Source organism: Accipiter gentilis, chromosome 22, assembly GCF_929443795.1.
Source record: "Accipiter gentilis chromosome 22, bAccGen1.1, whole genome shotgun sequence".
Classification (NCBI taxonomy): domain Eukaryota; kingdom Metazoa; phylum Chordata; class Aves; order Accipitriformes; family Accipitridae; genus Astur; species Astur gentilis.
In genome coordinates this window covers 16,489,458-16,515,137 of record NC_064901.1, presented here as the reverse complement: position 1 = coordinate 16,515,137, position 25,680 = coordinate 16,489,458, and the positions used below count along the sequence as shown (strand labels likewise).

Here is a 25,680-nt window from a genome sequence, read left to right as displayed (position 1 = left end):
CTCTCAATTTAGCTGTGTTTATTTGAGACTATAAAGGGAGTCCTTGGTGGTGTCCCCACTGTACCCATAACATGATCAGAGTGCTCAGCGCTACCAATCCTGTATCCACTGGAGATAACGAACATTGTAAATTAGGGACAGTCTCTTTTGGTATATATGTGTGTAGTGCCTCGCAGAGGGGGCATAGTAGAATGAGATTCCTCATTAGCTCTGATCAGAGAAATACATAAAAATAATCCCACTGGGGGGAGGGTGATGCTAAATGGCATCCAAACACCGGGGCATGAAAAGGCGCCAGTTTTTATCTAAGTATTTTATACATTTTTAAAACACACAAGTGGAATGCATCTGTCTAAATATTCATTGCTTAAGGTGCCTTTCTTCGACATTAAAAGCAGTGTGCATAAATTCCTAATTTCACCTGATAGCTTTCATTCGCTCTCCATCGGTAATCCACACCTCCTGCTAACAAGGACAGGCTGGCAATACTCATTAGGACTCTCCCTTTGGAGGAAGCCGACTGAAAAAGCCCTAGACTTTTATGCTGCAGTAGATGGTGAAAATGTTACCGGATAAACAATTCATTTCAGAAGCGCTTTGGCTAGTCTCACCATGTAATTGAAGATTTATTGTAAACCATCAAAATTTTCCATCTAGGAGTCTTTGCTTTTCAGCCCCTCACTCATCCGAAGACATACTTGCTGAGGAGAGGTGCAGAGTCAGCAGAAAAGATGGACAACATGAATAATTAAAATGGAGGTTGAGTTCCCATTTGCTACCGAAGAGAAATGGTTTGCACAAAAATGGAATGAGACGGGGCATCAGAGATGCTCCAGAAGGGTGGCTGTTCTGTCTGTTGGCATTTCTGCTCTCCGGGAGGATTGTTCATGAGAGGGATATTTAAATATTGGGTTTAGAATGGCAACCTATCATAATTTTATTGGGAAACACTCGGCTGCAGAAAACGTTAGAGAGATGAGTTTGGCAAAGGTAGAAACTGCTAACAAGTAGCAGTTAGCTCATGAGTGGGGATCTGCAGCGTGCACACATGGGAATTACCCGGTGGAAAAGTATACTACACCGAGTATTACCTCAGTAACAGAGACAAGCACTCAGAAATAAGAAAATTGAAAAATTAAGGTTAGCTTTGATTTTTAATGGAGTTGTGCCATTACAGACTATCAAGTGCCATGTTTTCAGAGCTTTCTTCTGTATTCAGTGTTGAGGATGGACAGTGCTCATCTGTTCAGTACTTTGTTTTCTTCCACTGTTCAATCTTTTTTACTTATTTTTTGCACGTTAAGCAAATCCTTTTTTGGAGAGGGGATTATTAATTTCCTCATGACACTAACCACCCCAGCATCATTATATTTTTGCAGACATTATTAAATTTATTTTCATAAATCGCTCAGAACTAAGGGACCTGTTATCACCCCCCTTTTAGAGATGCAGCCTTGAGGCACAGAGATTACAAAAATCTTATCTTGGGTGCTTAAACTGAGATATTTCAGACGACTTCTCAGAATGCAGAGAATTATAAAACACACAAAGCATGACCACCGTAACTTTACTTGCGGCAAGGGCTCAGCACATCTATAAATCGGATCCCTGGTGTCAGTCTCCAACAAACGAGGAACCAAAATCACTAGACAACCGTGAAATGTTAGGTTGAAAAAAACTTCATTACTGTAATGTAGGACTATATCACTGGCAAGAATAGAGTCCAGTTCTCCAAAGCAGCAGTCTTCTGCCTTAACTATTTGATCTTGTCACTTTCTGTAGCCTTCACTTGTTACCTTGACATCTTTCGACTTCTGAAACATGTAAAGCAAGTGTTTTGTAGGCAGCTCTCCTTCACAGAAAAAACCCCCTCTATATCTGCAAGTCATATAGTGACTCTAACATATTGAACAAGACAGAACCCTGGGGGGAAAGAAAAAAAGGGTATGTGGTTATGCAATTAAAGTCCATCTCCTAATGCATTTGGTTCGGGAGGACTGAATAAAGAGCAAATAAGCCGCATCGGCTCTGGTTTGTCCTAACTTTTTGATTGTTCTCGTACAATAATAATATCCCTTTCCTGTACTTTATACACACTATACGCATCTCTAAGGGGAGGGGAAGAGCTTCCATCACCAGTTACCACCCCGCCGTGCCATCAGCGAGGGGATAACCTCCAGGCTCACTTCACAGACCCTGCTGCTCCCAGCGAGGGAACGGCTGATCTCGGCAGATCTCCGCAACGGCTCGAGTGAGACAGGCACGGGGAGCTACGCTAGCGGGATGTGGGGGTATTGGGTGCTCTGTGCAGCAGATTGGTAGATTGCGGTTGTCAGCCTAGATAAAAAGCTTGTTAATCTTCAGGTATGTGTATTCTTCCACCCACCAAATGTTGTTCTTCACCCTGTAAATGACCGGTGATATCACTTAAGAGTCAAAATGCCCAAGGACCAATCCTCAGGACAGGGACCATGCGGTGCTCTGAAGGTGTGCTCTTAAACATCCCGTATTATTCCCACAGGGCAATCTAAATCAGGGCTACCCCAACCAGGACGGTGTGATGCTCGGCAGGAACCTGCAGCCCGCATCGCTTTCCCTTTGAAAGTGACTGGCAATCACCAGGGGGCCAAGATGAGGAGAAAACAATTGTAACGCCTGTATCTCTGTTTTTGAACAAACAGCTCGGAATCAGCATTAAAAATGCACTTAGTTTTCGTCACTGATGCTGTCATTCTGGTTATGCATCACTCATGGGTGAAGAGCAGGTCACCTTGCGAGTCTGGTGGGAGGCCGGGGCAGCACAGCCCTTTGCTTCACGCTTGTGTTTCCCCAGCCAGCGACTGCGTGCGGGGACGAGGGATGTTCTCCCATGCCATGCCATCCCATGCCATGCCATGCCATGCCATGACATCCCATCCCATCCCATCCCATCCCACCCCATGGCCCGGCAGGGCTGCCCGAGGACCGCCTTCACCCTGCCTGGCCCCGCCCCTCCGCCGGAGGCCCCGCCCCCGCCCCGCCCCCGCCCCGCCCCCGCGGGCGTGGCGCCGCTCTCGTCTCCCGTCTCGGTTGCCGGCGCCGCTCTACCCCGCTTCCTGTCCTCGCCGCCTCCCGCCCCGTCAGGGCGCCGGGCGGAAGTGCGCGGCGCGGCCATGGCGGCGGTGGATATCCGAGGTAGGGCCGGGGCGTGTGTGGGCGCTCGGGGCTTCCCGCTGGCGGCCCTGACCGGCGGGTTGCGCTTCCCGCGGCTCCTGGCCTTGCCGGGGGCCGCCTCCGTCTTGGGTCGTGGGGTCTGCCCGCCGCCTTGGGCTCGGCTCTGCCGGCGGGCGCCGAGGGGTGAGCTGCCCTGCGTGGGGCAGAGGGCGGCGGGCCTGGCTGCCCCGGGGCAGCGGCGGCTGGAGGTTGTTGTAATGGGCACCGTCCTGGCTGGCCGGCCGGAGGTTGCTGTGTAATAGTGTTCGCCCCCAGGAGCGTCCGAGTTAGTGGAGGACGGGCTGTGGCCAAAGGTGGGAGCTTGATAGAGCCGCTTTCTTTATTAGCGCTCTGTAGGGGCAAGAGAACTCCTGCGTTTGTTTGTATCTCTTTGAAAAGACTGCACAAGGGAGTTTAGTAGTGTTGCTAATGCATCTGTGTCAGGAAAAGGGACTGGGAGGAAAAACTGTCCAAAAGGCAGTTTTCTCGGACATGAGGCAGGCTGGGAGGGTGTGTTCTGGGCCACCTGGGAAAAACAAGCCTCCCTTCTGTACGCTTCTGCCTTTTCAGGTGGAATAAGGAGGTCCTGGGGTGAAACAGTAAGATAGGGAACAGCTAAAAAAGAGAGTTTTAGCTCTCAAGTTTGGAGGAAGGTAGGAAACACCGGCATGTGTGGGACTCGCGCCAGACCAAAGCAGTGAGTTAGGCTGGTAATCTTAACAGTGCTTCAGGTGGATGTGATGAGGCAAGCTGGCTGTTAGAAAAGCCAGAAAGAAAGCTGAAGTAACTGAGAACAAGAAAGTTTTGGGTGAGAATTCAGGGGTATGAATAGAATGAGAGAATGTTTTGACGAAGAAGGGGTGATACTTGAATGAAGTATTAAAGGTTTACATTGTAAACAAAATACAGGTTAAATTACTGTGAAGAGTTTGAACTTTGAGAGAGGAAGAGGGGCTTGAGAGGGCATGAGAAAGGAAATTATTTTTCTCCATAAGGGTGTCTGAATGGAATCACACCAAAGGCCTGTGTGATGGAGTCTCTGAGAATGACCAAGAACAGATATTTAAGGAAAGCTTGTGAGGGGTTAATTTTGGTAATGCCACAGAGGTTTTCTCCTGCTGGCTCGTCTCCCAAATTGTCTTGACATTTATGGCACACTGGCTGTATTGTCACAGGCACTTTACTTGTGCATCTGTGATGCAAGTTCCACAAAAATTGCTTTGAACAAGATGTCCTGTTTTTGAAAGGAACAGGGAAGCAGGAACACCATCCTTTCTCATACCCAAAATAAACTGAAGTACTCACTTCTTAGTGGGAATAACAGACTTGTCACGTTCATGGTTGGTTTTGTTCTTCCTCCCCTTTTTTCCCAGGAATAGTTTAAGAGAGCAGTCTTGCTAGTTAAAAAGGCAATTACAAATATTGGCACTAAGCAGCTATGGATAATTGAGCCTCAGAGCCCAACTTTATATTCTGTTTTATGATATGTTTGTCAGTCTATATACAGCATTATAGCTATATGTATATGAAGCTTGCCTGACATTCCTCTTGAGAACTGTAGTTATTGTTAATCATACAAGCAAGAAAAGTCTGTATTTGAAATGTAATATGGGAATTTATTATGGGAAGAACATGGCAAGCACTTAAGATTTTGATGTTGTTGGGAAGGAAGGCTTGTCTTTTGGTTTTGAAAGGCATTTAGGATAATCAGCACTACCACGGCTTAAGTGCTTAATAATGGATCTTAGTGCTGTGTTTCTGAGATTTTCTTTTTTTATAGTGAGGAGAGAGAATAGTGTATATGAAATGACATGAATGCCTTGACTTCCCCCCCACCCCAAGTTATATGAAAGAGGCTGGCAGTTCTGAGATTGAGGCAAAATGATTTACACATGACTATTTATGCTGCATTTTTCCTGGTTTGCTGGGCAGCTAGTGTTACTTTATTAACTGTTCCTCAGTGAAACTGCTAGTAGCATATGAGCTGGCATTTTTGGAACTGATCCAGTCATCCTTGAGCATGCAGAGTTGTTGCAGAAGTAAAATATTCACAGTGGAATGATAAATGGGAGTTCTGGGTATGTATATAATGCGTGAACGTAAGGGAATGGTTCCTGTGCAAAGGGAATTTCAGTTCTTCATTCAGTCTTCAATGACTTCTCATCACTTATGTTTTTTAATTCTAAACAATGCATGCCTTTGTTTCCTGCTTTCTTGTGCCTTGGAAATTCTATTTGCTGCTGCTGCAATTTAAAATGGTTGAATTTCAGGGTGCTTTTCAAGGTGCCTCATGGATCTTCAACGTTAGCAGGTTTGTTGACTGTGGAACCAATTGTTGACGTTGGTTTCTTTGGTTTGCTTGAGGAACATCATTTTGCTGCAGTGTGATAATAAAATCCGTACCCCCCACCCCGTAACGGATTCTAACTTATTTTAGTAAATTCAACTTACCAGAGACCTAGCTTTCAAAAGGAACCATGCTTTGGACTGTCTTTCTACTCACCTAATGCTGTGGTTCTTAAAATAAACTATATAATACTACTGAGTAGATGTAGTATGATAATATTATATACAGTATCAGAGCTAATTAACTCCCACCAACACAGCATGCATGCACACGTGCACACAGACCCAGCTTACATTCTTGAGACATAAAGGTATACCAGCAGCTAGTGGTCAAGGAAAGTGCAATAATAAAAAAAGGCTGTATTTCTGTTACGTACGTGTAACAGAACTGCAGAAGGTGGAAGGATATGAATTATTATTTGAACTCTATTGAACACATTTTCAGTTAGCGCTGGTTTGTGTGAGACTGTTCCACCTCCTTCTCCTGCTATAATCATTAACTGGTGGCAATTTACTCTTGGAGGTATTTGCAGTGTTTCTGGCTGCTTTGGTACTCAGTGTATATTTCTCTTCTCAGATAATCTCTTGGGAATTTCCTGGGTTGACAGCTCTTGGATTCCAATATTAAACAATGGGAGCGTGTTGGACTATTTCTCAGAGCGAAGTAACCCTTTCTATGACCGAACATGTAACAACGAAGTTGTCAAAATGCAGCGGATGACCTTGGACCATTTGAAGTAAGTTGTAATTTGGAACTGCTTCTTGTGCAGTGTCCTTTGTCCCTCCATCCAGAGGCTTTGACGGTTGAATGGAAGCATGCTGGAAACCTTCTGTTCTGTGGTTTTTAGTCCTGCCACTTGCCAGGGAGCCCAGCTTTTTCTGTGTTTGGATGTCTTCTACTTCCTCTTACGCCATTTCAAGGAAGTGCTAAGCATGACTGATTCTATGTATGTTCTGAGATTCCAGTAAATCGCCTTTCGGATATTTCTCTGAATTAGAAAAGCTGTCTTCTTTCATCCTCTCAGCTCAACAGAACTTGAGTAATGGTAATGTAGTTGAATGTTTTTCTATGGTGAATAGGGTTTATGTTAGGAGATGCTCTGAGTTTGTCTTTCTGTATCCTGCTGGCTATGTGCCATAATTAGTACATAATTCCTCCAAAGAGCTGGCTTTTTAGTATGGGTAATAAAAGTAGTGAGTGTTGTAAATAAACTGATCGCAGATGGTTGTGTAATGAGATTGCAGCATGCAGAAGTTTAACTTTCTTTGCAGTTCCCCATCTGCTACACTGAGCACAAGTGAGATGTTTGAGGACTATTTAAAGACTCCACAATATGATAGGGAGTGTTCAAGCTGAGCTAAAAGTTCATTGGTGAAGTCACTTGTGCTCAGATGTGGTTGCAGAGGGGCTTTCACATCAGACACACAGATGGTCACATCATACACTGGTCCTTTGTTTCTGACTTTAAAAGACATCTCTATGACGATAGATTGTTATCCTTCTTGCTATTTATTTGTTTGCTAACATATTCTACTGAGATGTTGTGTCAGGTTGTTGTGGCTCCTTTTATGTATGAAGCTAGATTTTTATAGCTAGCCCAGGAAATCCTATGCCTTTATTTACTGCCCGTTATATAGAAGAGCTTGCAAAGCGTCAGAACTTCATCCCTTTACTTCCAGGCCTTTTGGTAGCTCTATACATCCTACAGATTTTACTTTGAGGAAGATACTTATTCTGGTTGCTTTTTTTTTCAGCCAAATGGTTGGAGTGGAGTACATCCTTCTTCATGCACAAGAGCCCATTCTCTTCATTATTCGAAAGCAGCAAAGGCAATCTCCAGCACAAGGTAAGGTCACTCAGTTCATGTCACTGTTGAGAAGCCTGATTGGTTAGCCCCTTTTATCTGTTCCTAATTTGTTTAAGCACTTCTGGTTCCCCTTTTATGTCTATCTTAAGTCTAAATAAAAGGGTATGAGGCTTTGTGGTGGGATGGAGATATTTTGTCTAGCAGAGTGACCTCTAGTGTGCTAATAGCAGGGATTGCCATCTTGTGGTGAAATGTGAAGAGTACAATGAGAAAGTGCTGCCCTATCGTATATTTTGCCATGGGAAATTGATAATAGCATTCATGCCATGTTATATTTATCGGTTAGGCTATGCAAGAGTATTAATTTTAATTATTTGAATATAAGGCTAATGATATCCTTGCTTAGGAGTGATGAGCTTAGTTTAATTTGACCTAATCATCTGAAATGGCTAGTATGTGATTTATTTATTTATTTTGGAGAACCATGATTTCCATTAGTTAGGGAGAGGGATCATTCATGCTTTTGTTTGTGTCGTGTCGCTGTCTTATTCTGCACTATTTCCACCTTCAACTGTGGATTGGTTATACTGCTGAGTAGGATCTTGTGAGTAGAAGACAATGACTCATGTGAAAAATGACCATGAGATACTGCAAATGCTGCTTGTTTTGGTTATTCCTGTGAGAACTGAGTATTTTGGCATTGTGAGGGAATCTTGTAACAACAGCACCACTCCTTACCTTTTCAAGTTTTAAATGAAATACCTTAGCTCTTTTTCCATTTGCATGCAACTGGCTTCATTATTCCTTTTTAACCTTAAATTTGTTTGGGTGTGTGTGATTAATTAAAAAAGTAGCCACATTTCAATAGTTATTGGACTGACTTCTGTGTTTACTGCCTGTATATGTAAAATAATTCAGGTTATTTCAGAGTAATCTTTATAGCAATGAAAGGCAGGGTCAATGCTAGTTATTTTTTAACTTTCTTTTTTTAAGTGAATTAGGCTCTCTCTGCATATGCATTTTAGTGTTGTATAGGAGTTTGCTTTGTCTAGCAGTGCTGCTTATTTGCTTGTATCAAGTAATGGCCTCTTTATATTGCAGTTCCATACTGAAAAAGAACATATATGATTCCTTCTTTAATAGATTTTTTGAGTAGTTGCTTTATTAAAGGTTTTGAATTTAGCTGTCAAAAGATGAATATGGAAATAACATGCAGCCCTTAATTTCCTGCTTTGACACTTTTTAGATTGAGAGTAGAGTTGGGACTTCCACAATATGTGTGTTCAGACTTCTGCAGTAAGGCAAATATATATTTGGTGGAACTTAACTGGGACTTGTTTGGTAATATTTTTCCCATTGTGACTGTAAAGTTTATTCTAGGTACCTTGATTGAGTTGCCTAGTTCTGTGGAATAATTACTGGAGGTGACTTAGAAATTAAACCTATATTAAAGGTATGGCATTGTTCACACATTAAGGAAAGGTATAACATCGAAGAAGCTTTCAGGGTGGAATGCAACTGGTATGCAAGGAATCCATTCCACAGTGGTTCCCTAGACAATGTTGCCTGCAAAAGGGCACAGAGGTTGGAATGGAGCAAAGACTCTGTGGCCAGGCTTTGTGAATCACTGCAGAGATAGGAACTTCATGGTACTATGGTACTGATAAGCTGCATATTTGCCACCCTGGGCCAATAGTTTGTCATATTTTGACAAAATGCTGTCCTTTGTGCAAACTTTGCTCATTATAATGTCATTATAATAGCAAAACACACTTCCATCCCAAAGACTACCTGCCTTCAAAGTGGGACCACCCCTCGCTGAGCCTGCGCTCTGAATTTTTGTTAAACTATACCTTTAAAGGCGAAGCAAGAGAATTTTATACCAATCATAATAAAGGTATGTATGACTAGAGTCACTCAAGCTCTACCTTGAAGGTAAAGAATTGTATAAAAATGGCTAAGAAAGGGGGAGTGTTAGGGAAAGCATCATCGAAAACAAGTCGGGGAAGACACTATCACAGACTACCTCTGACTCCTGAGGTCAGTCAAGGGGCTGAGTGTCTCTTGCCCCCCATAAGGATGCCTTTGGGTAAGATCCGGACTATACTGAGCGCTTACTTGGAAAACTTAGACATCTCTGTCTATAGAGTCGCTCTTCTGATTTTGCACACTGTATTATTTATAATCTAAATGTTTGCAGTGCTTTTGCAGACAGTGTGTGTATCACTGGCAATCCGTAAGAATCTGTATTTCTGTCGCTTTAAACTGCGTTATTCATTAAGCTAGCCGTAAAAGTTTCTCATTGGGTGCTGCCAAATTCTCTAAGTCTGGCTGTGTGTGTCCATGGAGTGTGACTAAGCTGAAAGTGAAAGTGCAGTGCGCTATTAGGGCATTGTAATAGTGAAAGTTCAAGAAGTTGAACACGACTGGACTAATAGTGCCAAATTGGATATCACTCAGAATCTAAACCTAGCCACCCTCAGCCCCTCTGATATCTGAGGATAAACTGGAACGGAAGGGGGTTTATTTTCTGCCAAATTACTTTATCCTTCACATGACAAGTTCCCTAGCTCAAATGTTACCCATGCGTTTCATTTTATCATGGTACAAACATTAGTGTATTTGAGACGCGAGAATGGGGATGGAAAACTAAAATTTAATGATTTCACAGCTAGTGTTGAGTACTCGGAACTGGTGTAGGCCTGCCTTATGACTTCTGTATACAAGTATACTTGTATTTTAAATTCTTTAAGCCAAGTTTTTTTGCCTGTTTGAAGTGATTTTGGAAAAAAATCTTCAGATCAAATGATTAGGGAGAGTTACCTGTCTAGGAAGGCAGGCTGCTCTAGTACAGAGCTGTGAGACGGTAAAGCTGCTGTTCTGTGTCTTGCTCCACTTCTAAGGAAATGCTGAGAATCCTCTTTCTTTTGAGGAGAAGTGGGGACTGGCTGTAATATGGACTCAGCTGTCTTCGTCTGTTAATTTAGGCAGGTGTCCAAGCTTCATAAAATGCAAGTACTGGATGAATTGCGTCCTGTCAGTAAAAAGGTTCAGGCAGAATGTGCTAATGCAGATGGGGGAACTGGAACAAATGTGTGAGCAGGTAAGATCCTTAGGAATGTGAAGCTGATAGCATCGCTGTGGTTCCTCAATTGAAGAATCTTTGGCAGGGTATTATGGAGGCAATTGTGATGTTCCCCTGCATTGCAGGTCTAATGAACAACAATTTTTGATCGGTCAGTAGAGGTTCCAAATCTGATTTAACAAATGCCTTTGGAAGGTAGTCTTTTTTTGGCAGAATGTTATTTATTTAGAAAGGCATGCTCTGTGTGTGCTTAGCTGCCCCTGGGTCTGGGAAATCTAGCTAAGAGGACTGTACAAGTTGGAGAAAGCTGAGGCCGGAAGAATGAGATCTTGCGTTGTTGTGGGTTTCTACCAGTAGCAAAGGCAAGTGGAACTACTTCCAGTGCAGTTCACTTGACTCCTCTTGTGTACCTCTGAAAACCCCAACTCTTGTAAGGTCAATTATTTGTTTGCAGTAGGACAGGACTTAAAGCTGATGTTTTTCTATCTGTAAAGCAGACCTTGTGGGTTTTTTTCTCCTTATCAGTCTGTGGCTAAGGTTCAAGTAAAGCACCTTGAAGGAAAAGGTTAAAAAGAGAAAATTTGGTGACGAGGTAAATATTACAATTTCTGCTGTTACTACTGATATTCAGCAACAAATACAGTCTTCAGCCAGAGCTTTAAATTGATCCTGCCTTTTTTTTTTCTTTTCTCCCCACAGTTATCCCATTGGCTGACTACTATATTATTGCTGGAGTGATTTATCAGGCACCTGACTTAGGGTCTGTCATTAACTCCAGAGTTGTAAGTGTTCTGTGCATTTGAAGTATACCGGTTTGTATTGGTTTTACTTTTGGTTCCTCCCCAGGCTCTTTAAATCCCTCCTTCACTGTTTTGGGGAAAGATCTTGTGTGGTATACAGTAACATAAAACAAACCCCACTAGTTAATATGGCCTGCATCCCACATGGAAATGAAAGATCCTGGGAGAGTGCAGTATGGTCCAAAAAGCAGGATACATTGTTTAAGGATGAAGGATCAGAATAGTTGAACCTACACAATTGGGAGAGCAGCATGAGGTTCGAAAAATCAAAAGAAAAATTACATGACAAATACATATGAAATAATAAGTAAATACATATTCAGTGAAGATCGCTTTGGAATGTTAATGTTAAGGTAATGTAATATTTCTCTTTAAATGAGGCTTATGTTTTTAAGTTGATGTGGAATTTCTTTTAATTGGATACTCGGGTTTGTTTTGATTTCTTCTGTTCTAGTACATTACTGCTTTTGCAAGTTTTTCTCTGTCAATTTACAAATGCACTTCAGAAAAGGTCTTGTAAGACCGTGTTAAAGAGATTACATTCTTGGTCCAAAACTAGATGTCTCAAGTTCCCTTCCCAGAACAAAAATTAATATAGAATACTAATTTTAAAATTCCTGCTTTCTAAAATTTATACAGTATTTTCTCCTTAAATTCTGAATACTGCCTTATGTTCTTGTTCTGAAAGCTCACTGCAGTGCATGGAATTCAGTCTGCTTTTGAAGAAGCTATGTCCTACTGTCGCTATCACCCATCCAAGGGCTACTGGTGGCATTTCAAAGATCAAGAAGAACGAGGTATGATTCCTAGTTGCTCCTGCGTGCTTTGGGAGGGGGAAGGTAATGTAGGGAAAAGCTTGAGGCAATGCATGGTGATGGTGTAGAGATGAGGTTAAGTGTCTGTCTGTCTGAAGGGTAAGTTAGTGCTCCCTATCAGGTGGAAGGAATCTTGCTCTTCTGTGCTGGTGGGGATGAACATCGAGGCATGGGTGGGAGATGAAAATGGTGAGCCGTGTGTCAACAAAGTGGGCAACTCTTTAACCCACTGGGGACCCAAGTACATTTCCAGAAGCCAAACCAGTTTGTCAGAAGGTAAGAGTTGTCCTTAATCTGTCTTCCACAAAAAAAATCCACCTGATATCAAAGGGAAAATGTAGGTGAAGTTTTGAGAAGAGACAAATACCAACTTGTCATACGACAAAGAGCTGTTGAGAGAATAGAACTTCCAATACATCTTTCTCTTACATTTCTGTGACTTGCAGAGAAAGCTAAGCCAAAAGCCAAGAAGAAAGAAGAACCAAGTTCTATTTTCCAAAGGCAACGGGTAGATGCTTTGCTTTTAGACCTAAGACAAAAGTTTCCACCTAGATTTGTTCAGGTATGGCACTTATAAGCTGTAGTATTACTGTAATTTACTTAGAACTCAAGGCAGTCATAAGTACTTGCACTTCAGTACATAAGTACTTCAGCTGAAACTGAATGGAAATTTTGTGTTCATTCTGCAATGATAACATGGATTAGACAATAAATTTGGAATGGAAGGCTCTGATTGGAGTGTAGGATTCCCCTCTGTAATTGCAGGAGTCATTAAGACCTTGGCTAAACTATGAGGGCGAATTTTATTATACAAATGCCATATCTAATCACAGAAGGTTAGTTCTTGTCAGCTATCAGATTTTGCTGCTGCTTCCAGTTTCCTGCTTTGTGAGCTCAGTCAAGCCACCACAGCTATTTTGTTTTAGTTACTCCATTGTTCTGGAGGCTCATTAATTAGCGTGGAAATTCTTGGCATTCTCTGAAGCTGTTGTGATTACCTGTGATCTTCTCTAGTAGTCATTTGTTCCACCAGGTATTCTGCTCGGGAGCAAAGGAAATTATGTTTATAGCATCTCACAAAACTGTTTACTCCTCAGATGTGGGAAAGACTGGCTAACTGCGTATTTTTTGCATTAGTGCTTTTCAGTTGCCAGAGGAAAAGCTGGATGTTATAAAATGTTAATTGGATTTTAAAGTGTATTAAGTGATCCCTTCTACCCTCAACTCTTGCGTATAAGAGTGTATTGGTTGGTTTATATTCCTAAATGAATAGTAGGAAGGGTTAAGAATTATAACTTTGGTTCCACTGATGTGTTGTTTTATTTTTTTGCTTCTTCCCCCACAGCAAAAGCCTGGAGAAAAGCCTATCCCAGGTAAAACACTATTATTCTCACAAGACTTAAAAAATAGGCTTTATATAGCAGTGTCTTCCAGTTGCCATATAAGCTCCTTGCTGCTGCTACTGAGGTGGTTAGGAATTCTGGCATTGCCTAATTGTGCGAAGTGCTAGGTAAGAGCAAAGTACTAGATAAGAGTTCTCTGTGACAGCCAGGATGAAATTGAAAAAAATGTGTATTCTACTCCTGCCCTTTCTGTCTGTAAAACTATATTGCCTAAAGGTCCAAATACAGGAAATGGTCTTTGGAAGCAGGAGGAGGGTGAAAGGGTGAATGAGGGAACAGGTTAGTCCAGCATCTTAGTGATTTTGCAGGGTGCTACAAGCTCAAGAAAGCATGTGAAGGCTTTGAGTTGATTGTAAGCAACCTCAAAACAGGAGAAGCATGAACTGTATCTCTTCAATCTATTCCACTTTTTAACCCCTATAGGTATGAGTTTAGTCCATGGTTATTATTATATCTTTGAAATTAATTTTGCCCCTTTGACATCAACAATATTTTCTGAGTACTGTGAATAGTTTTTTAGGAATAAAAATTGGAGGTTTAACTTTCTTTTGCTGTTACTTCTTAAGTGGATCAAATCAAGAAGGAACCAGAACCAGCCCCTGAAGCTGTCAAGCCAGAGGAAAAAGAGACTGTAAAGAATGCTCAGCAGAGTGCTGGCGCTAAAGGACCACCTGAAAAACGGATGAGACTGCAGTGAAGGGAGAAGTTGTTACACATCTGGATTAGTCAGTACCTGCAAAACAGGAGATTCTCGCTCCCCTTTCTTTATATTTAAGCTCTTCCACTGAGACTGACACTTCAGGGACTGAAGTCCCTGTAAGAGCTTTTTCTGTAGAAACCTGTCACGCAAATGTTAATGTCAGGATGTGAGCTGCCTCAAAGAAGGTGTTCTCAGTGTTCATCTTATTTTGAATGTTGGCTTCTGAGAATGATTTTTATATGGACATATTTTGCAGCCTCCTGAAATCTTTACAAACTCTTGCATCCCTTGTGTCTTGTTTTTGTATGTAAAAAGAAAAAACTTTTACCTATTTAAAAAAAAAAAGTAACCTGAATTTTTGGCAAATGAAACTCCTGGTTGCTGGAATGCCTTTCTTAAATGCTTACTTTGTTAGTAGCAGATATGCCATATGTGCTGGTAGCGTTTTTTTTGCTTGGATATTGGAATATATTTTGTGCTATTTTGAGGAAAAAACCTTCAACTAAAGGATTTAGGCTGCCTGCTAGAAAGTGCTGTGCCTTTAGTATGCTTGCAATACGGATAAAAGATTTGATAACTGGAGGCTCAAATCCATGTAATTAGATGTCAAACTGCTCTCAGTCTCTAAGTGTTCTTGAGCACTCATTTTACTTAATGGCTAAGCTGGTCTTTTATTATAAAAGCTAGTGTTCTGCGAGAGAGATTTATGATGATGTAAAACAGGCTAAAATGTCTTGCTGTTGCACACAGTGAAGCTGTTTATATTTCTCCTTTTTTCACTGTAGCTCAAATATATCAATTGCATCTCTTCCTCTGTGCCTCTAGCACTTTCTTGCTGCATCTGATCACCTTGATTAGTCATCTGCCTTTTAGACCTTGGGAGGTAGGGCAGTGGAAGAGAAACATCACTGACACTATACAAAGCTGTACACTTTGCTGTTTAAGCATGTTGCTTACACAAACTTCCCCCCGCCCTGAAAAATTAGAAGTCATCCATGGCAAAGAAATGACTGTTGGTTTTGTTTCTTTCATTGAAGTAATGGAGCAATTCTTGAAATAGCTTGCTTTCTTTTCACAACTGTTACCTGTGTTCTTGTAAACTGTAGTAAGCAAGAAAAAGGTCTGTACATAGTAAACAAAATGTAGATAGGAAGGAAGACTGAGATATGCTTAGACAGCTGTGTCAAATTTCTTTTGAGGTTATAAGAGACTCTCTTTCTGTTTCAGTAATGTAATAAATAGCTCTGGGTAGCTATCGAATGATGGAAAGACCCGTGTAATTTTTGTCCTGTAATCCAAAGCTATAACGCTAAAGATGTAGATAAGCCAATAGCTGTTTGCTGTTGATGCAGCTACAGACCTAAAATTCATATATCGGTGTACTTAAGTGTGTATTAGCTTTATTTCATACCATGTGGGTCAAGTTTGAACAGCTGTTTCTCCAAATGTTGATAGAAGTACATAATAAGCTAGTGTGAACTCTTAAATCAAGTGAAGATATAGAAAGCAGTTATTGTGGGATGCTCAAAACAAGACAGAGCTAATTATTCAGCATTGAATAATTACCAGGTAGTGCAAATACACTTAGACCAAAAGGGTGTAGATTCTTTCTTATATTAAAGAAATTCCTCTGAAAGCAAGGAGCTCAAGAAGCACCAAAGCAATTGTCCCATCCACCCCCGTGATGGAAAGGGGGATCTCCAGAAATGAGGCATGAGTGGTGAGGAACCTCAAGAGTCCTTGCTGGATTTCTGATATTCAGAATAAAGTTCTTGGAAATGGACATTAAAGGAGCTGAATTTCTCTGTAGTTACTCATATTACTAAGAACTTATATGTCATTTGGAAAAACTTAAGCAAGAAAGTTGACTAGACTGCACTGTAATGAAGATCTAGGGTGTTTTGGGCTTTCTTTTTCTGAGGGAGAAAAATTTAACTACTTGTACACAAAGGAAAGATTTAACATTACTAGCAGAAGAAAGATACCGTGCTTATTGCTGAAGGCCCATACAGCTGTGGTCAAAACCAGATGCTAGAACATATAGTATGAGTGAAGTATTCTGTCAGTCACTGGATTTCATCTGAAATAAAGTGTGTTGAACAGTTCAATGTCTGAAAAGAATTCTAAAATAGAATGGTTTGAAGAAGGGCAATAAAATGACTAGGAGAAAGTTTCTCCTGTGAAGTCACTGGGAGGACCAAGGCTTTAGTTTCGTAGGAAAGAAGAGGCAAATATTGAGTCTAAAAAACTGAGTATTGTGAAGCAAGTAGGAGAGTAGAGAACTCTTTTTTTTTTTTTTTTTTTTTTTTTTTTTTTTGTGTATGTGTGTGTCTTGTAGTACAAGAATAGAGGGACAAGTTAATGAAGCTGAATTGGAGTTCCATTTAGACTGAATCTTTATATTCCATACTCAGAATTTGAGCTGATTCAGAGATCAGGGTGGAACTTGAAGGGGCTGACTGTCCTCATGTCTGCATCTCTTACCAGCCTTTTTGCTTTCTGTAGAAATGTCTGGTATTGGGTAGTGTCAGAGGGCATTAAAAAGGATGGACTTCTGATCTGATCCCATCTGAGTTCAAGTGCCAGCATCTCAGCTATTGAGAGGATAGCAAATGGCTTCTATGCATGAAACAATACATTTGAATGTGATAAGCCTCTTCTAGGGGAATGATCTTTTCCTGAGAGAATTATATTATAAAGCAGTAAGGGATCTTACCAATGAGTGTCAATTTCTTAGCTGTCCTTCAATTTTGAAGGTTTGCTGTATGAGGGACCGAAATATCTTCTGATCTTGTTACTTGCTGACAAGATATTCTAAACTAATTTTATCAGTTAAGTGAGCTTTGGTATTTACTTACTCGAGTGACATTATTTCAGATATTACTGTTAAACTCCAAGTAATTTACTGTCAAAAAGCTGTTAAGCAGCTATCTTCTAGTCAGTAATGTTTTTCAGTGTATGAGAATCTAAGCCTTTTCTTTCTGGTATTTATACACTGTCTCTTGGTTTGGAGCCTAAGCGCCAAAGTCCAAAGTCCTTCCGAGGACCTTCAGTATTTGTAAAGCTTACAGATGAAAGGGAAATAAGCATGCAGTTCTGAAGTTTGCCCTGTGTGTCACTTTTCTTCTGCATAAAGGAGAGATTTGGTTGTACAGGAGAGCTATCTCTATTTTTTTGCTCTTAATTAATAACCATTCAGAATTCAAAAGGGCTTTTCTTGGCCTAAATCATGGGGTATCAGGAGCTAAAAATGACACAGAGCTCTAATGGAAACATTCTCCGGAGAGCCTGAAAATACATGTAAATGTTTGTATACATGTGAACAGATATGCACACATGTGCATATATATACACATACATGCAAAAAGATTGTAGGAAGAGGGGCAGTCTAGCTACCTCAATTCACAGCGTAAAGCTATAATGGTGTCTTGGATGCAGCAGAAATACTGTCTTTTTCAACTTTTCACTAAGTAAGGTCTGACCAGGCTATGTGTTATTCTTGCCCATTCCTCTTGGCCGCTCTGTCCCCATACTTTGTATTCTGGTAACCTTTTCCTAGCAAAGAGAGTTAGATGCCATTTGGACAGTCAGTACGTGTTGCTTGGCAAAGCAAGCTGTACTTGGTGCAAGGTTAGAAGGGTATAGGCAGTAGGAAGGATAAGGCAAAGGGGAGAGATTAGCTTTGTTTTGAGACATGGAGGTTCCCTGTGAGAAAAATGGTAAAGATATGTTATGCAAATAGATCGTGGCTTCACTGACCAACAGATGGCTTCTGAACAAAAGCTAATGTGATATGGTTTTTCAGGGTTTTTTTCAGTATTTTTTCAATGGCAAAGCAAATGATGATAACTAGGCGTTCAAGGTTCAAGACAGTTTTTTCTTGGAGAGGAAGGTGAATTTTTGATAAAGTGTTGCTTTGGTCTTGTAATTGTGCACAGAATGAACAAATGGTCACCTACGTGACAAGTATCCTTCTGTAGCCTAACATGGATCATGGATGGATGGGTGGTGGGGAGAAATTTTCCCAGTGGGATGTGTTATGATGTATTATTGATCTCTCAACAATCAGAAGGCTTCATTTCTTTCTGCCAGGACAGTGGGTTTCAACCTGTGGTCCACAAGGCTGCTGGGGTTTTGTGACCAGTTCCTAGAGACAACAGAGGTAAGTGAGAACAGTAAACCTCTTGCTGGTAGGATTCAGTTCCATAGGAGCTGGCACCTTCACTGGAAATTTTAGGGGGCTACAAGATTGAAAAATATTTGAAAAACACTGACTAATCATGAGAAAGCCAGTTACACCTGCCAAACAGATGTTTCTGCAGTTGAAGTAGCTACAGATTGCTGTGATACATTTTTCCTGCTCTACCATAAGGTCAGTCATTTTTTTTCTTCCAACCTGTTCATTGTCATATAATGGGAATCTTTCCCTCCCTTCCCTTTGATCTTTGCCTGATCAGAGTACAGAAGTGCAAGGCTCTGGTAACCTGAACACAACAGCGTCATCTCTTTTTATGTAACCTCGATGCTGAAGGGTTAGCTTAGGTGCTTAATGCAGCGTCGCAAACTTATGTTGACACTTCCCCCCAAGAATAACCTGCCATGAGTTCAACAATGGAACCAGAGTAGTTTCTAGTCCTAACTATATAGTTATGTTTATATTAAAAGAGAAAAAGTAGTAGGCAACTTCTGGGAGGGGGTAAGACATGTCTCTAGCAAGTTGGCAGAGTGATTTAGTAGGGCCTTTTCTCTAACTTGAGTGATCACACAGCAGAAGTATGCATTTAAAAATAGTGCTACAGAGACTGCACACAAAGATTATGTAACAGGATTTTTCTATTATAGTTATTGTGGTATGAGTTATATTTTTCAAAAGATGTAATCCACAGCCCTGGATACTTGAAAAGTAGTGGACAATTATTCAACAGCTACCTGCACATAAAAAAACTTCACAGAAAATAGTTTCTATAATTTTAAAATTAAAACTAATAAGAAAATAAATCAAAGGTCCTAACATAGGTCATGAGTTTGTTCACTTCTAGGTAAAGCAGTAATAAATTTCAAACAATATACAATTATGGATCTCTAGAAAAATCCTAACAGAAGCAGGTGTCTTCCCGTTTTCGTTCCTTTAATCTGGGATACTGTATTACAAGGTGTACACTACTAATGCTGGCCACACTTGCAGTGATTGAGCAAGGTGCCAGTTTGCAGAATCTGAAGCCCCTTTGGACAGCTGTTGGTAACCTCCACAGCTGCTGCTCCACAGCCTGCCATGTGCCCAGCTTAAGGTACCAGATCGCTCGACCCTAGGGCTTGAGGTGGCAGAGGCTCTGAGCACTCTGCCAGCTTTTCCTCTCACTGCTCAGCCTCCTGAGGGGCCGTTTGAAATGTTAAGTGCCACGCTTGTGCCAGGGTGATGGTCAGCACCCAGCAGTTGGTGCCGAAAGGTAGGATCTCAGAGACGGAGATGGGGTGGTGGGAGGGTGCACCTCCTGCAGATGAGAAAGATAAGGGCCATAGCAGGTCGGACTTCATCCCAGGCATGCTTTCAGCGCTGAAAAGAAAGTTGTGAAGAGTTCCCGAAAGGTAACAGCTGTGGCTCTGTTGAATCCGAGCACTATGTGCCAAAAATCCAGTGTGCATAGCTGTGCTGCACAGGACATCCTATCTTACCACAATTCAGTTCAGCTTACAGTCATAGCTGTGTCTAGATGGAGCTAAAATGTGTTTAAAACGTGGCAGCCAAGTGGTAGATGTACCTGTAAGCGCTCTCTTCCCAGTGCTCTGCAAGGACAAACCTTTAGAAAGGCCGTGATGTGGGAAAACGACTGTAGCATCAGTGATGTCTGTAATTAAGGCACATGGCTGTAGGTGTGTAGCAGCTGTGGCGCACATAGGCTTTGTGCTTTTATACCGGGTGCTATTGGTTTGCTTCTATATTACTGAATGTAGCGGAAGTGAATTCCTCCCTGGTTCTACCTTTCTTTTTGGTGTGTGTATATCTGGAGTAGCTATAGTAAGGCCCGTGCTAAGAAAGGGCACCAAGGAGTGCTATGTCTTAGTAACCGGCTAGGAGCCTAGTATTTCTGTACCTTTTCATTTCAGACCCTAACCTTTTCCAATACTCTTCAGAGCTGAAATAGTCTGCTCCTGATCTCCACTCACAAATTATCCTTTAGCAGAAAAAGCGAGCAAAGCAAAAGCCATCCTTTGAGCTATTAAAACAGATTTTTTTCCCCCCTTGTGGACTAACCAAATGATCCCTTTGCTCAACACAAACATCCCTGACGAGGAGCGTGAAGCTGAGCAGGGCCCCCTCCTCGCTATGTCCGCTCGGAAGGCAAAACGCCCGTTAATTGGAAAATCAAGACTATAAAAAGCTGGGAGCGCGCCTGTGGTAGGCAAATGTATTCGTTCCTCCCCAGGAGAGCCGCCGTACACGCTCAAAGAGGAGGGGAGGGGACGTCTCGAGGCACCCTCGCCGCCGGCCGAGACGGACCCTCGGGCGGCAGGACGCTGTTGGGAAGGCGCCGGGGGCGGCCGTGCCGCCCCTCCTCCCCGGCCGCGGCCCGCCCGGCCTGCCGAGGGGCAGTTGGAGGCCTCGGGGTGGTTCCAACCCCCCGGGGGTCAGGGCCCTTCCAGGCTCCATCCCCTCCCAAAGCGGGGCGCGGGGCAGCGGCCATGGGGGCACTGCTGGGGCTGCTGGTGCTGCTGGGCCTGGCGGGGCGCCCGTCCGGGGAGCTGCGTGTCACCGCCACCTGGGTGACGGTGCCGCGGCAGTTGAGGCCCCGGGCCGACGCCAACCCCCTGGCCGTCTTCTACTGGCTGGAGGTGGAGGGGCGGCCGCGGGTGCTGCGCCTGCGGCCCAGGCGGGGTCTGGTCGCCCACCCCTTCACCTTGGTCACCTACGGCAAGGACGGGGCCCGCTGGGAGGAGCACCCCTTTGTGCGGGACAACTGCTTCTACCAGGGCGAGGTGGAGGGGAGCCCCGGCTCTCTGGCGGCCCTCGGCACCTGCGGCAGGGGCCTCCGCGGCGTGCTCTGGGTGGAGGATGGCACCTACGAGATCGAGCCCGTCCCCGACGATCCGGCCTTCCGGCACGTCCTCTACCGCATGGAGGAGGCCAACGACCCCGGGGGTCCCGCTTGCGGGCTGACCCCGGCGGAGCTGCAGCACCAGAAGGCTTTGCTGCCCTGGTTCGAGGCCCCCCAGGCAGCGGAGGAGGAGATGCTGAAGGACTGGTGGACGCACGTCAGGTACGTGAAGATGGTAGTGGTCGTGGACAACGTGCGGTTTGTGAAGTCGGGCAGGAACGAATCTGAAGTCTTGAGGCAAGTCCTAGAAATCATCAACATTGGGGACTCTCTGTACGAACAGCTTTCTGTTCGGCTGTTTCTTGTGGGATTGGAGATCTGGACCAAAAGCAACCTTGTAAACATTACTAACTCTGTCAACAAGGTGCTTGACAGCTTTAACAAATGGCGAAAGTCAAACCTGTCTCCACGGATGCGCCACGATACCGCTCACTTATTTGCATTTCAGAGCTTTGGAAGGAGCCTGGGATTGGCGTTTCTAGGGTCCATATGTGATAACCAGTGGTCATCAGCAGTTGTTTCCTTCACTGATAGGAAGCTGTCCTCGTTTATTACCACATTTGTCCATGAGCTGGGCCATACTCTTGGGATGCGCCATGATGAACGGGGCTGTAAATGCAGACGAAGGAGATGCTTTATGTACGAAAGCGATGTTGACACCGATGCATTCAGTGACTGCAGTTACAAAGACTACTTTGACCTGCTTGGGCGTGGTGCCGGCTGCCTTCGTCAGCCACCGGCACCCGGCACTTTCTACACCATGAAGCGTGAATACTGTGGGAATAAGATAGCAGAAAGCGGAGAGCAGTGTGACTGTGGTTCAGAATCAAACTGCGGAAAGGATCCTTGTTGTCACCCAAACTGTACATTTACTGCAGGTTCAGTCTGTGCTTCTGGAAGATGCTGCAAGAGCTGCCAAGTACTTCCAGCAGGAACGCTCTGCAGGGCAAGTACTGGTGACTGTGACCTGCCAGAGTATTGCAATGGGACTTCCCCTTGGTGCCCACTGGACGTGTACGTACAAGATGGAACCCTGTGCAAAGATGGTGCTTATTGCTATCAAGGAAAATGTTCTTCCCACCGTAAACAGTGCCAGCATCTCTTTGGCAAAAAAGCCAGGGCCGCTCCTTTAGATTGCTTCAAAGCAGTGAATACTCGAGGTGACCGGTTTGGGAATTGCGGTATTCGTAACAATATCCATTTTACAAAGTGCAGTATTGAGAATATCTTATGTGGTAGGATCCAATGTGAAAACATACATAAATTGCCTTTCTTGCAGAACCACGTAACGCTAGTGCAAACCCCTGTTGGAAATAAAAAGTGTTGGGGTCTTGACTATCACGTAGGGATGCCGATAGCTGATGTGGGAGCTGTGGAAGATGGCACGCCATGTGGTAGCAATATGCTTTGTATCAACAGGACATGTACCAGTATATCGCTGCTGAACTACGACTGCAACGTGACAAAGTGTCATGGCAGAGGAGTGTGTAACAATCGTAAGAACTGTCACTGCAGGTACGGCTGGGCTCCTCCGTATTGTGAATGGGAAGGACTTGGAGGTAGCATTGACAGTGGACCCCCTCCAGCCACGGAGATTTTTCAGAGAGCAAAAGTAGGAGTAACACTACTTGGTCTTATTTTTCTCTGTATCCTGGGAGTAACCCTTACCATATGTTATAAACAGGAAATAGTGGGATGGCTTAGGAGCAAAAAGGCCCAGTTCCACAGAAGAAGATAGCAGTTGTTTCAAATACTGGAAACACAAGCAGTTCCTAAAGAAGAACACCTGCTGCTGAGTCAAAATCCACCACGAAGCACTTGCTGAAGACCAACAAGCAGTAGCTTTGGATGCTCCTGGGGAAATCTCCTTGGAGCAGAGCCAGCTGATAACTCATCAAAATAATTCAACGTGTTCTGAATAGTTCTAATCTAATGTGATATCATTAAATGCAGAGTAAATGTTATCTTTGTTTATTTTAAGTTAATAAATGCAGGCAGTAAGGCATGCTGTTCCTTGCACCTCGAGCTCTTAAACTGAAGTGGTTAGGCAAACTGTAGGTATAGCTTTTATGCTTCATAGCAACAGTTTACAAATGTAAACTCTTTAAAACAGGTGTAAATAAATTACTCCTTCATCTAATGTTTTCTCCAGCTCAGGGAGAGAGATATTCATGAACATCTGACTTCTGTCATTCATCAATAACCAAAGAGAAAAAATTGCTTTTGCAGTCCATTTAATTCACATCTGTGACACGCAAGCAGGCAAGAAACAGGTACTGCAGTGAGATGCAGGTGTCTGTGGCATAAGCCCTTCCAACTGTTTCCAGGGAGTAGCCCTTCAGGAGGGAGATAGATCATAGGGAACACGGTCTTCATTTTGTGAGACAGTAGAGAAGTATTATCCAGGTCACACCAGTAAGCATTACATTTCTGAACCATCAGATACACGTCAAGAGTGTAGTGACACCAGACCTGACATTTCACAAGAACAAGTTGTCTTTCTTTTCTGGAAACTTTCCAGTGCCTTGACTGCTGGGTTCTTTTGAGAACTGCTCTGTATTTTACTGTCTCTAAGAGGAGCTGTCTGTGAGGTTGCACAAGTTAGCTGGATTTCTAAAATATTTGGAACTATTCTCCAAGTCTCCTCCACCCAGAATTCCTGCAATATTTGGTAGATGTTTTATCTAACTATCTTAGGGGGTTTCTCTTGGTTTACTTTGTGATTGCTTCTTAAGCTATCACTGAATTTGTCCTCACAGCTCTACGCAGTGCTACACAGAAGCATTGTATTTTTTTATTTTTAACATGAGATAAAATGTGTCTAGCTTATGGAAAAAATATGGGGGGTGTGGAAATACCATTCACAAAGTTTTATTTTTATTATTTATATTACAGCAGTGATTAGGTCTTTCAACCAGATCAGCATAAAGAGGAGTCTGTGGTCCAGATTTACGGTGAAAACTTTATTTTAAAGGACTGGTGTTTCTGGGTTAAGGGCTATAATGCACTTGTCTGCTACCAAAAGAATTATTTGTATTTGGAAAGCAAAGACCACATTTTTAGAAAACATTCTATAAAGGCAGGATAAGTACCCCACCACTTGCAACGTTTGGGAGGAAATACGTTAGTGACTCTACAAATGATGACAGTAAACTCTTGTTGACTCCCTTGTATGACATTTATGTTTTTAGAATACACATTTTCCTGTACTTTTTTTTTAAACATGATTGTGTTCTGCATCCAAAAAGGGCTGGTTACATTATGATTGGATGTGAAATACAAAGGATGTGATTCACAGTTCTTCATGGCTTTTTGTCTAAAGCAAATGGGTCCTTAAATTGTTATCTATATTTGTTCTGGGGAAATAAGGTAACACATTGTTTGTTCAGCAGGCTATGCTTATTGTCTTGATACAAAATGGATGGTTTTGACTAGATGAAGAAAACTTAATCCTGTGTTTATGTCAAAAGACAAGAAAACTGCCCATTCACTGACACCCTGAATTTACTACTTATAACTAGAGACCTTATTTTTTTTGGGGGGGGGGTGGGGTAGGGAGAAGTTTGGGGTTTTTTTTACCTCAGAGAAGTAACAATTCAGGTGTGAGAAACAAGGGATATGTGACAAACAAAGGGGATGTGGATTAGGTGAAAGATGAAGATAAAAAGTAACACAAGCACTACACCCAGCACCCTCCAACTAGCTATGCGCAACTTGCATAGTAAGGTACCTGGGCCTGGGGTAAGTAGTGGCAGACATACTGGTGAGTAGCAGACATACTGGTAAGTACTGGCAGACTTTTTGATACATAAACATCAGTGGCAGAAGTCTCAGGCTGCCACCTTGATGGCTGTTGTTGATTGATAGTATACCATAAATTGCCAAGTATAGATCTATGCTGAGACCAGAGAAAACACTTAGAGTCAGAGTTTTTATTTATGGACCTGCGTACTGAAGAAACAGAGGTGTAAACGCAAGCAGAATTTAGGCTAGAAAGCTTACTTGTAAATGCAGTTTTGGAAGAGACAAAGCAATAAAATGCTGTAGTTTCTGTTCTTCTCTGGGCTTAAAGATTGATCGAAAAAAACCATGACTTAAGTGGGAGGAAGCTTTCAGCAAGCTTTGGACGGGAGTATTTCTGTATGCTTTTCTTCTCTTTCTGCTCAGGCCATATGAGCAAGACAAACATGCATTCCAACCTAGTCTTTGTTTTATAAAATGTGTCATCTCCCTCACTAAGGTTTTCTCCTTGAAAATATTGTTGTTTCTGATTTCACCATAGCAACAAATAACTTCATACTTCTGGTGGTTTGTTAGAAATGTCCCACTACTCTGTTGTGGTATGAAGGTGCAAGCCCAAGTTCGGTCCTAATCTTTCCGGTTTCCCCCCCTTTTTTTCCCTCTTAGTTTTAATTGCCTTTTTTAATGTTTTAAATG

General features: G+C 42.6%; 2 protein-coding genes across 2 annotated transcripts; both read left to right on the top strand.

The window, feature by feature from the left end:
- The first annotated feature begins 3,054 nt into the window (after positions 1-3,054).
- Positions 3,055-15,536, top strand: MED6 (mediator complex subunit 6). Its single transcript, XM_049825054.1, has 8 exons — positions 3,055-3,174; positions 6,116-6,275; positions 7,294-7,385; positions 11,131-11,213; positions 11,920-12,028; positions 12,493-12,608; positions 13,392-13,419; positions 14,016-15,536. The coding sequence occupies exons 1-8, from the start codon at positions 3,153-3,155 to the stop codon at positions 14,144-14,146; spliced, it is 741 nt and encodes a 246-aa protein (XP_049681011.1). The 5' UTR covers positions 3,055-3,152; the 3' UTR covers positions 14,147-15,536.
- A 5,204-nt stretch (positions 15,537-20,740) lies between these two features.
- On the top strand, positions 20,741-24,551 carry LOC126049157 (disintegrin and metalloproteinase domain-containing protein 20-like). The gene is given in 2 exon segments (XM_049825053.1): positions 20,741-22,948; positions 22,950-24,551. Coding segments are annotated over 2 exon segments (2,208 nt in total). The 5' UTR covers positions 20,741-20,830; the 3' UTR covers positions 23,040-24,551.
- The last annotated feature ends 1,129 nt before the right edge of the window (positions 24,552-25,680 follow it).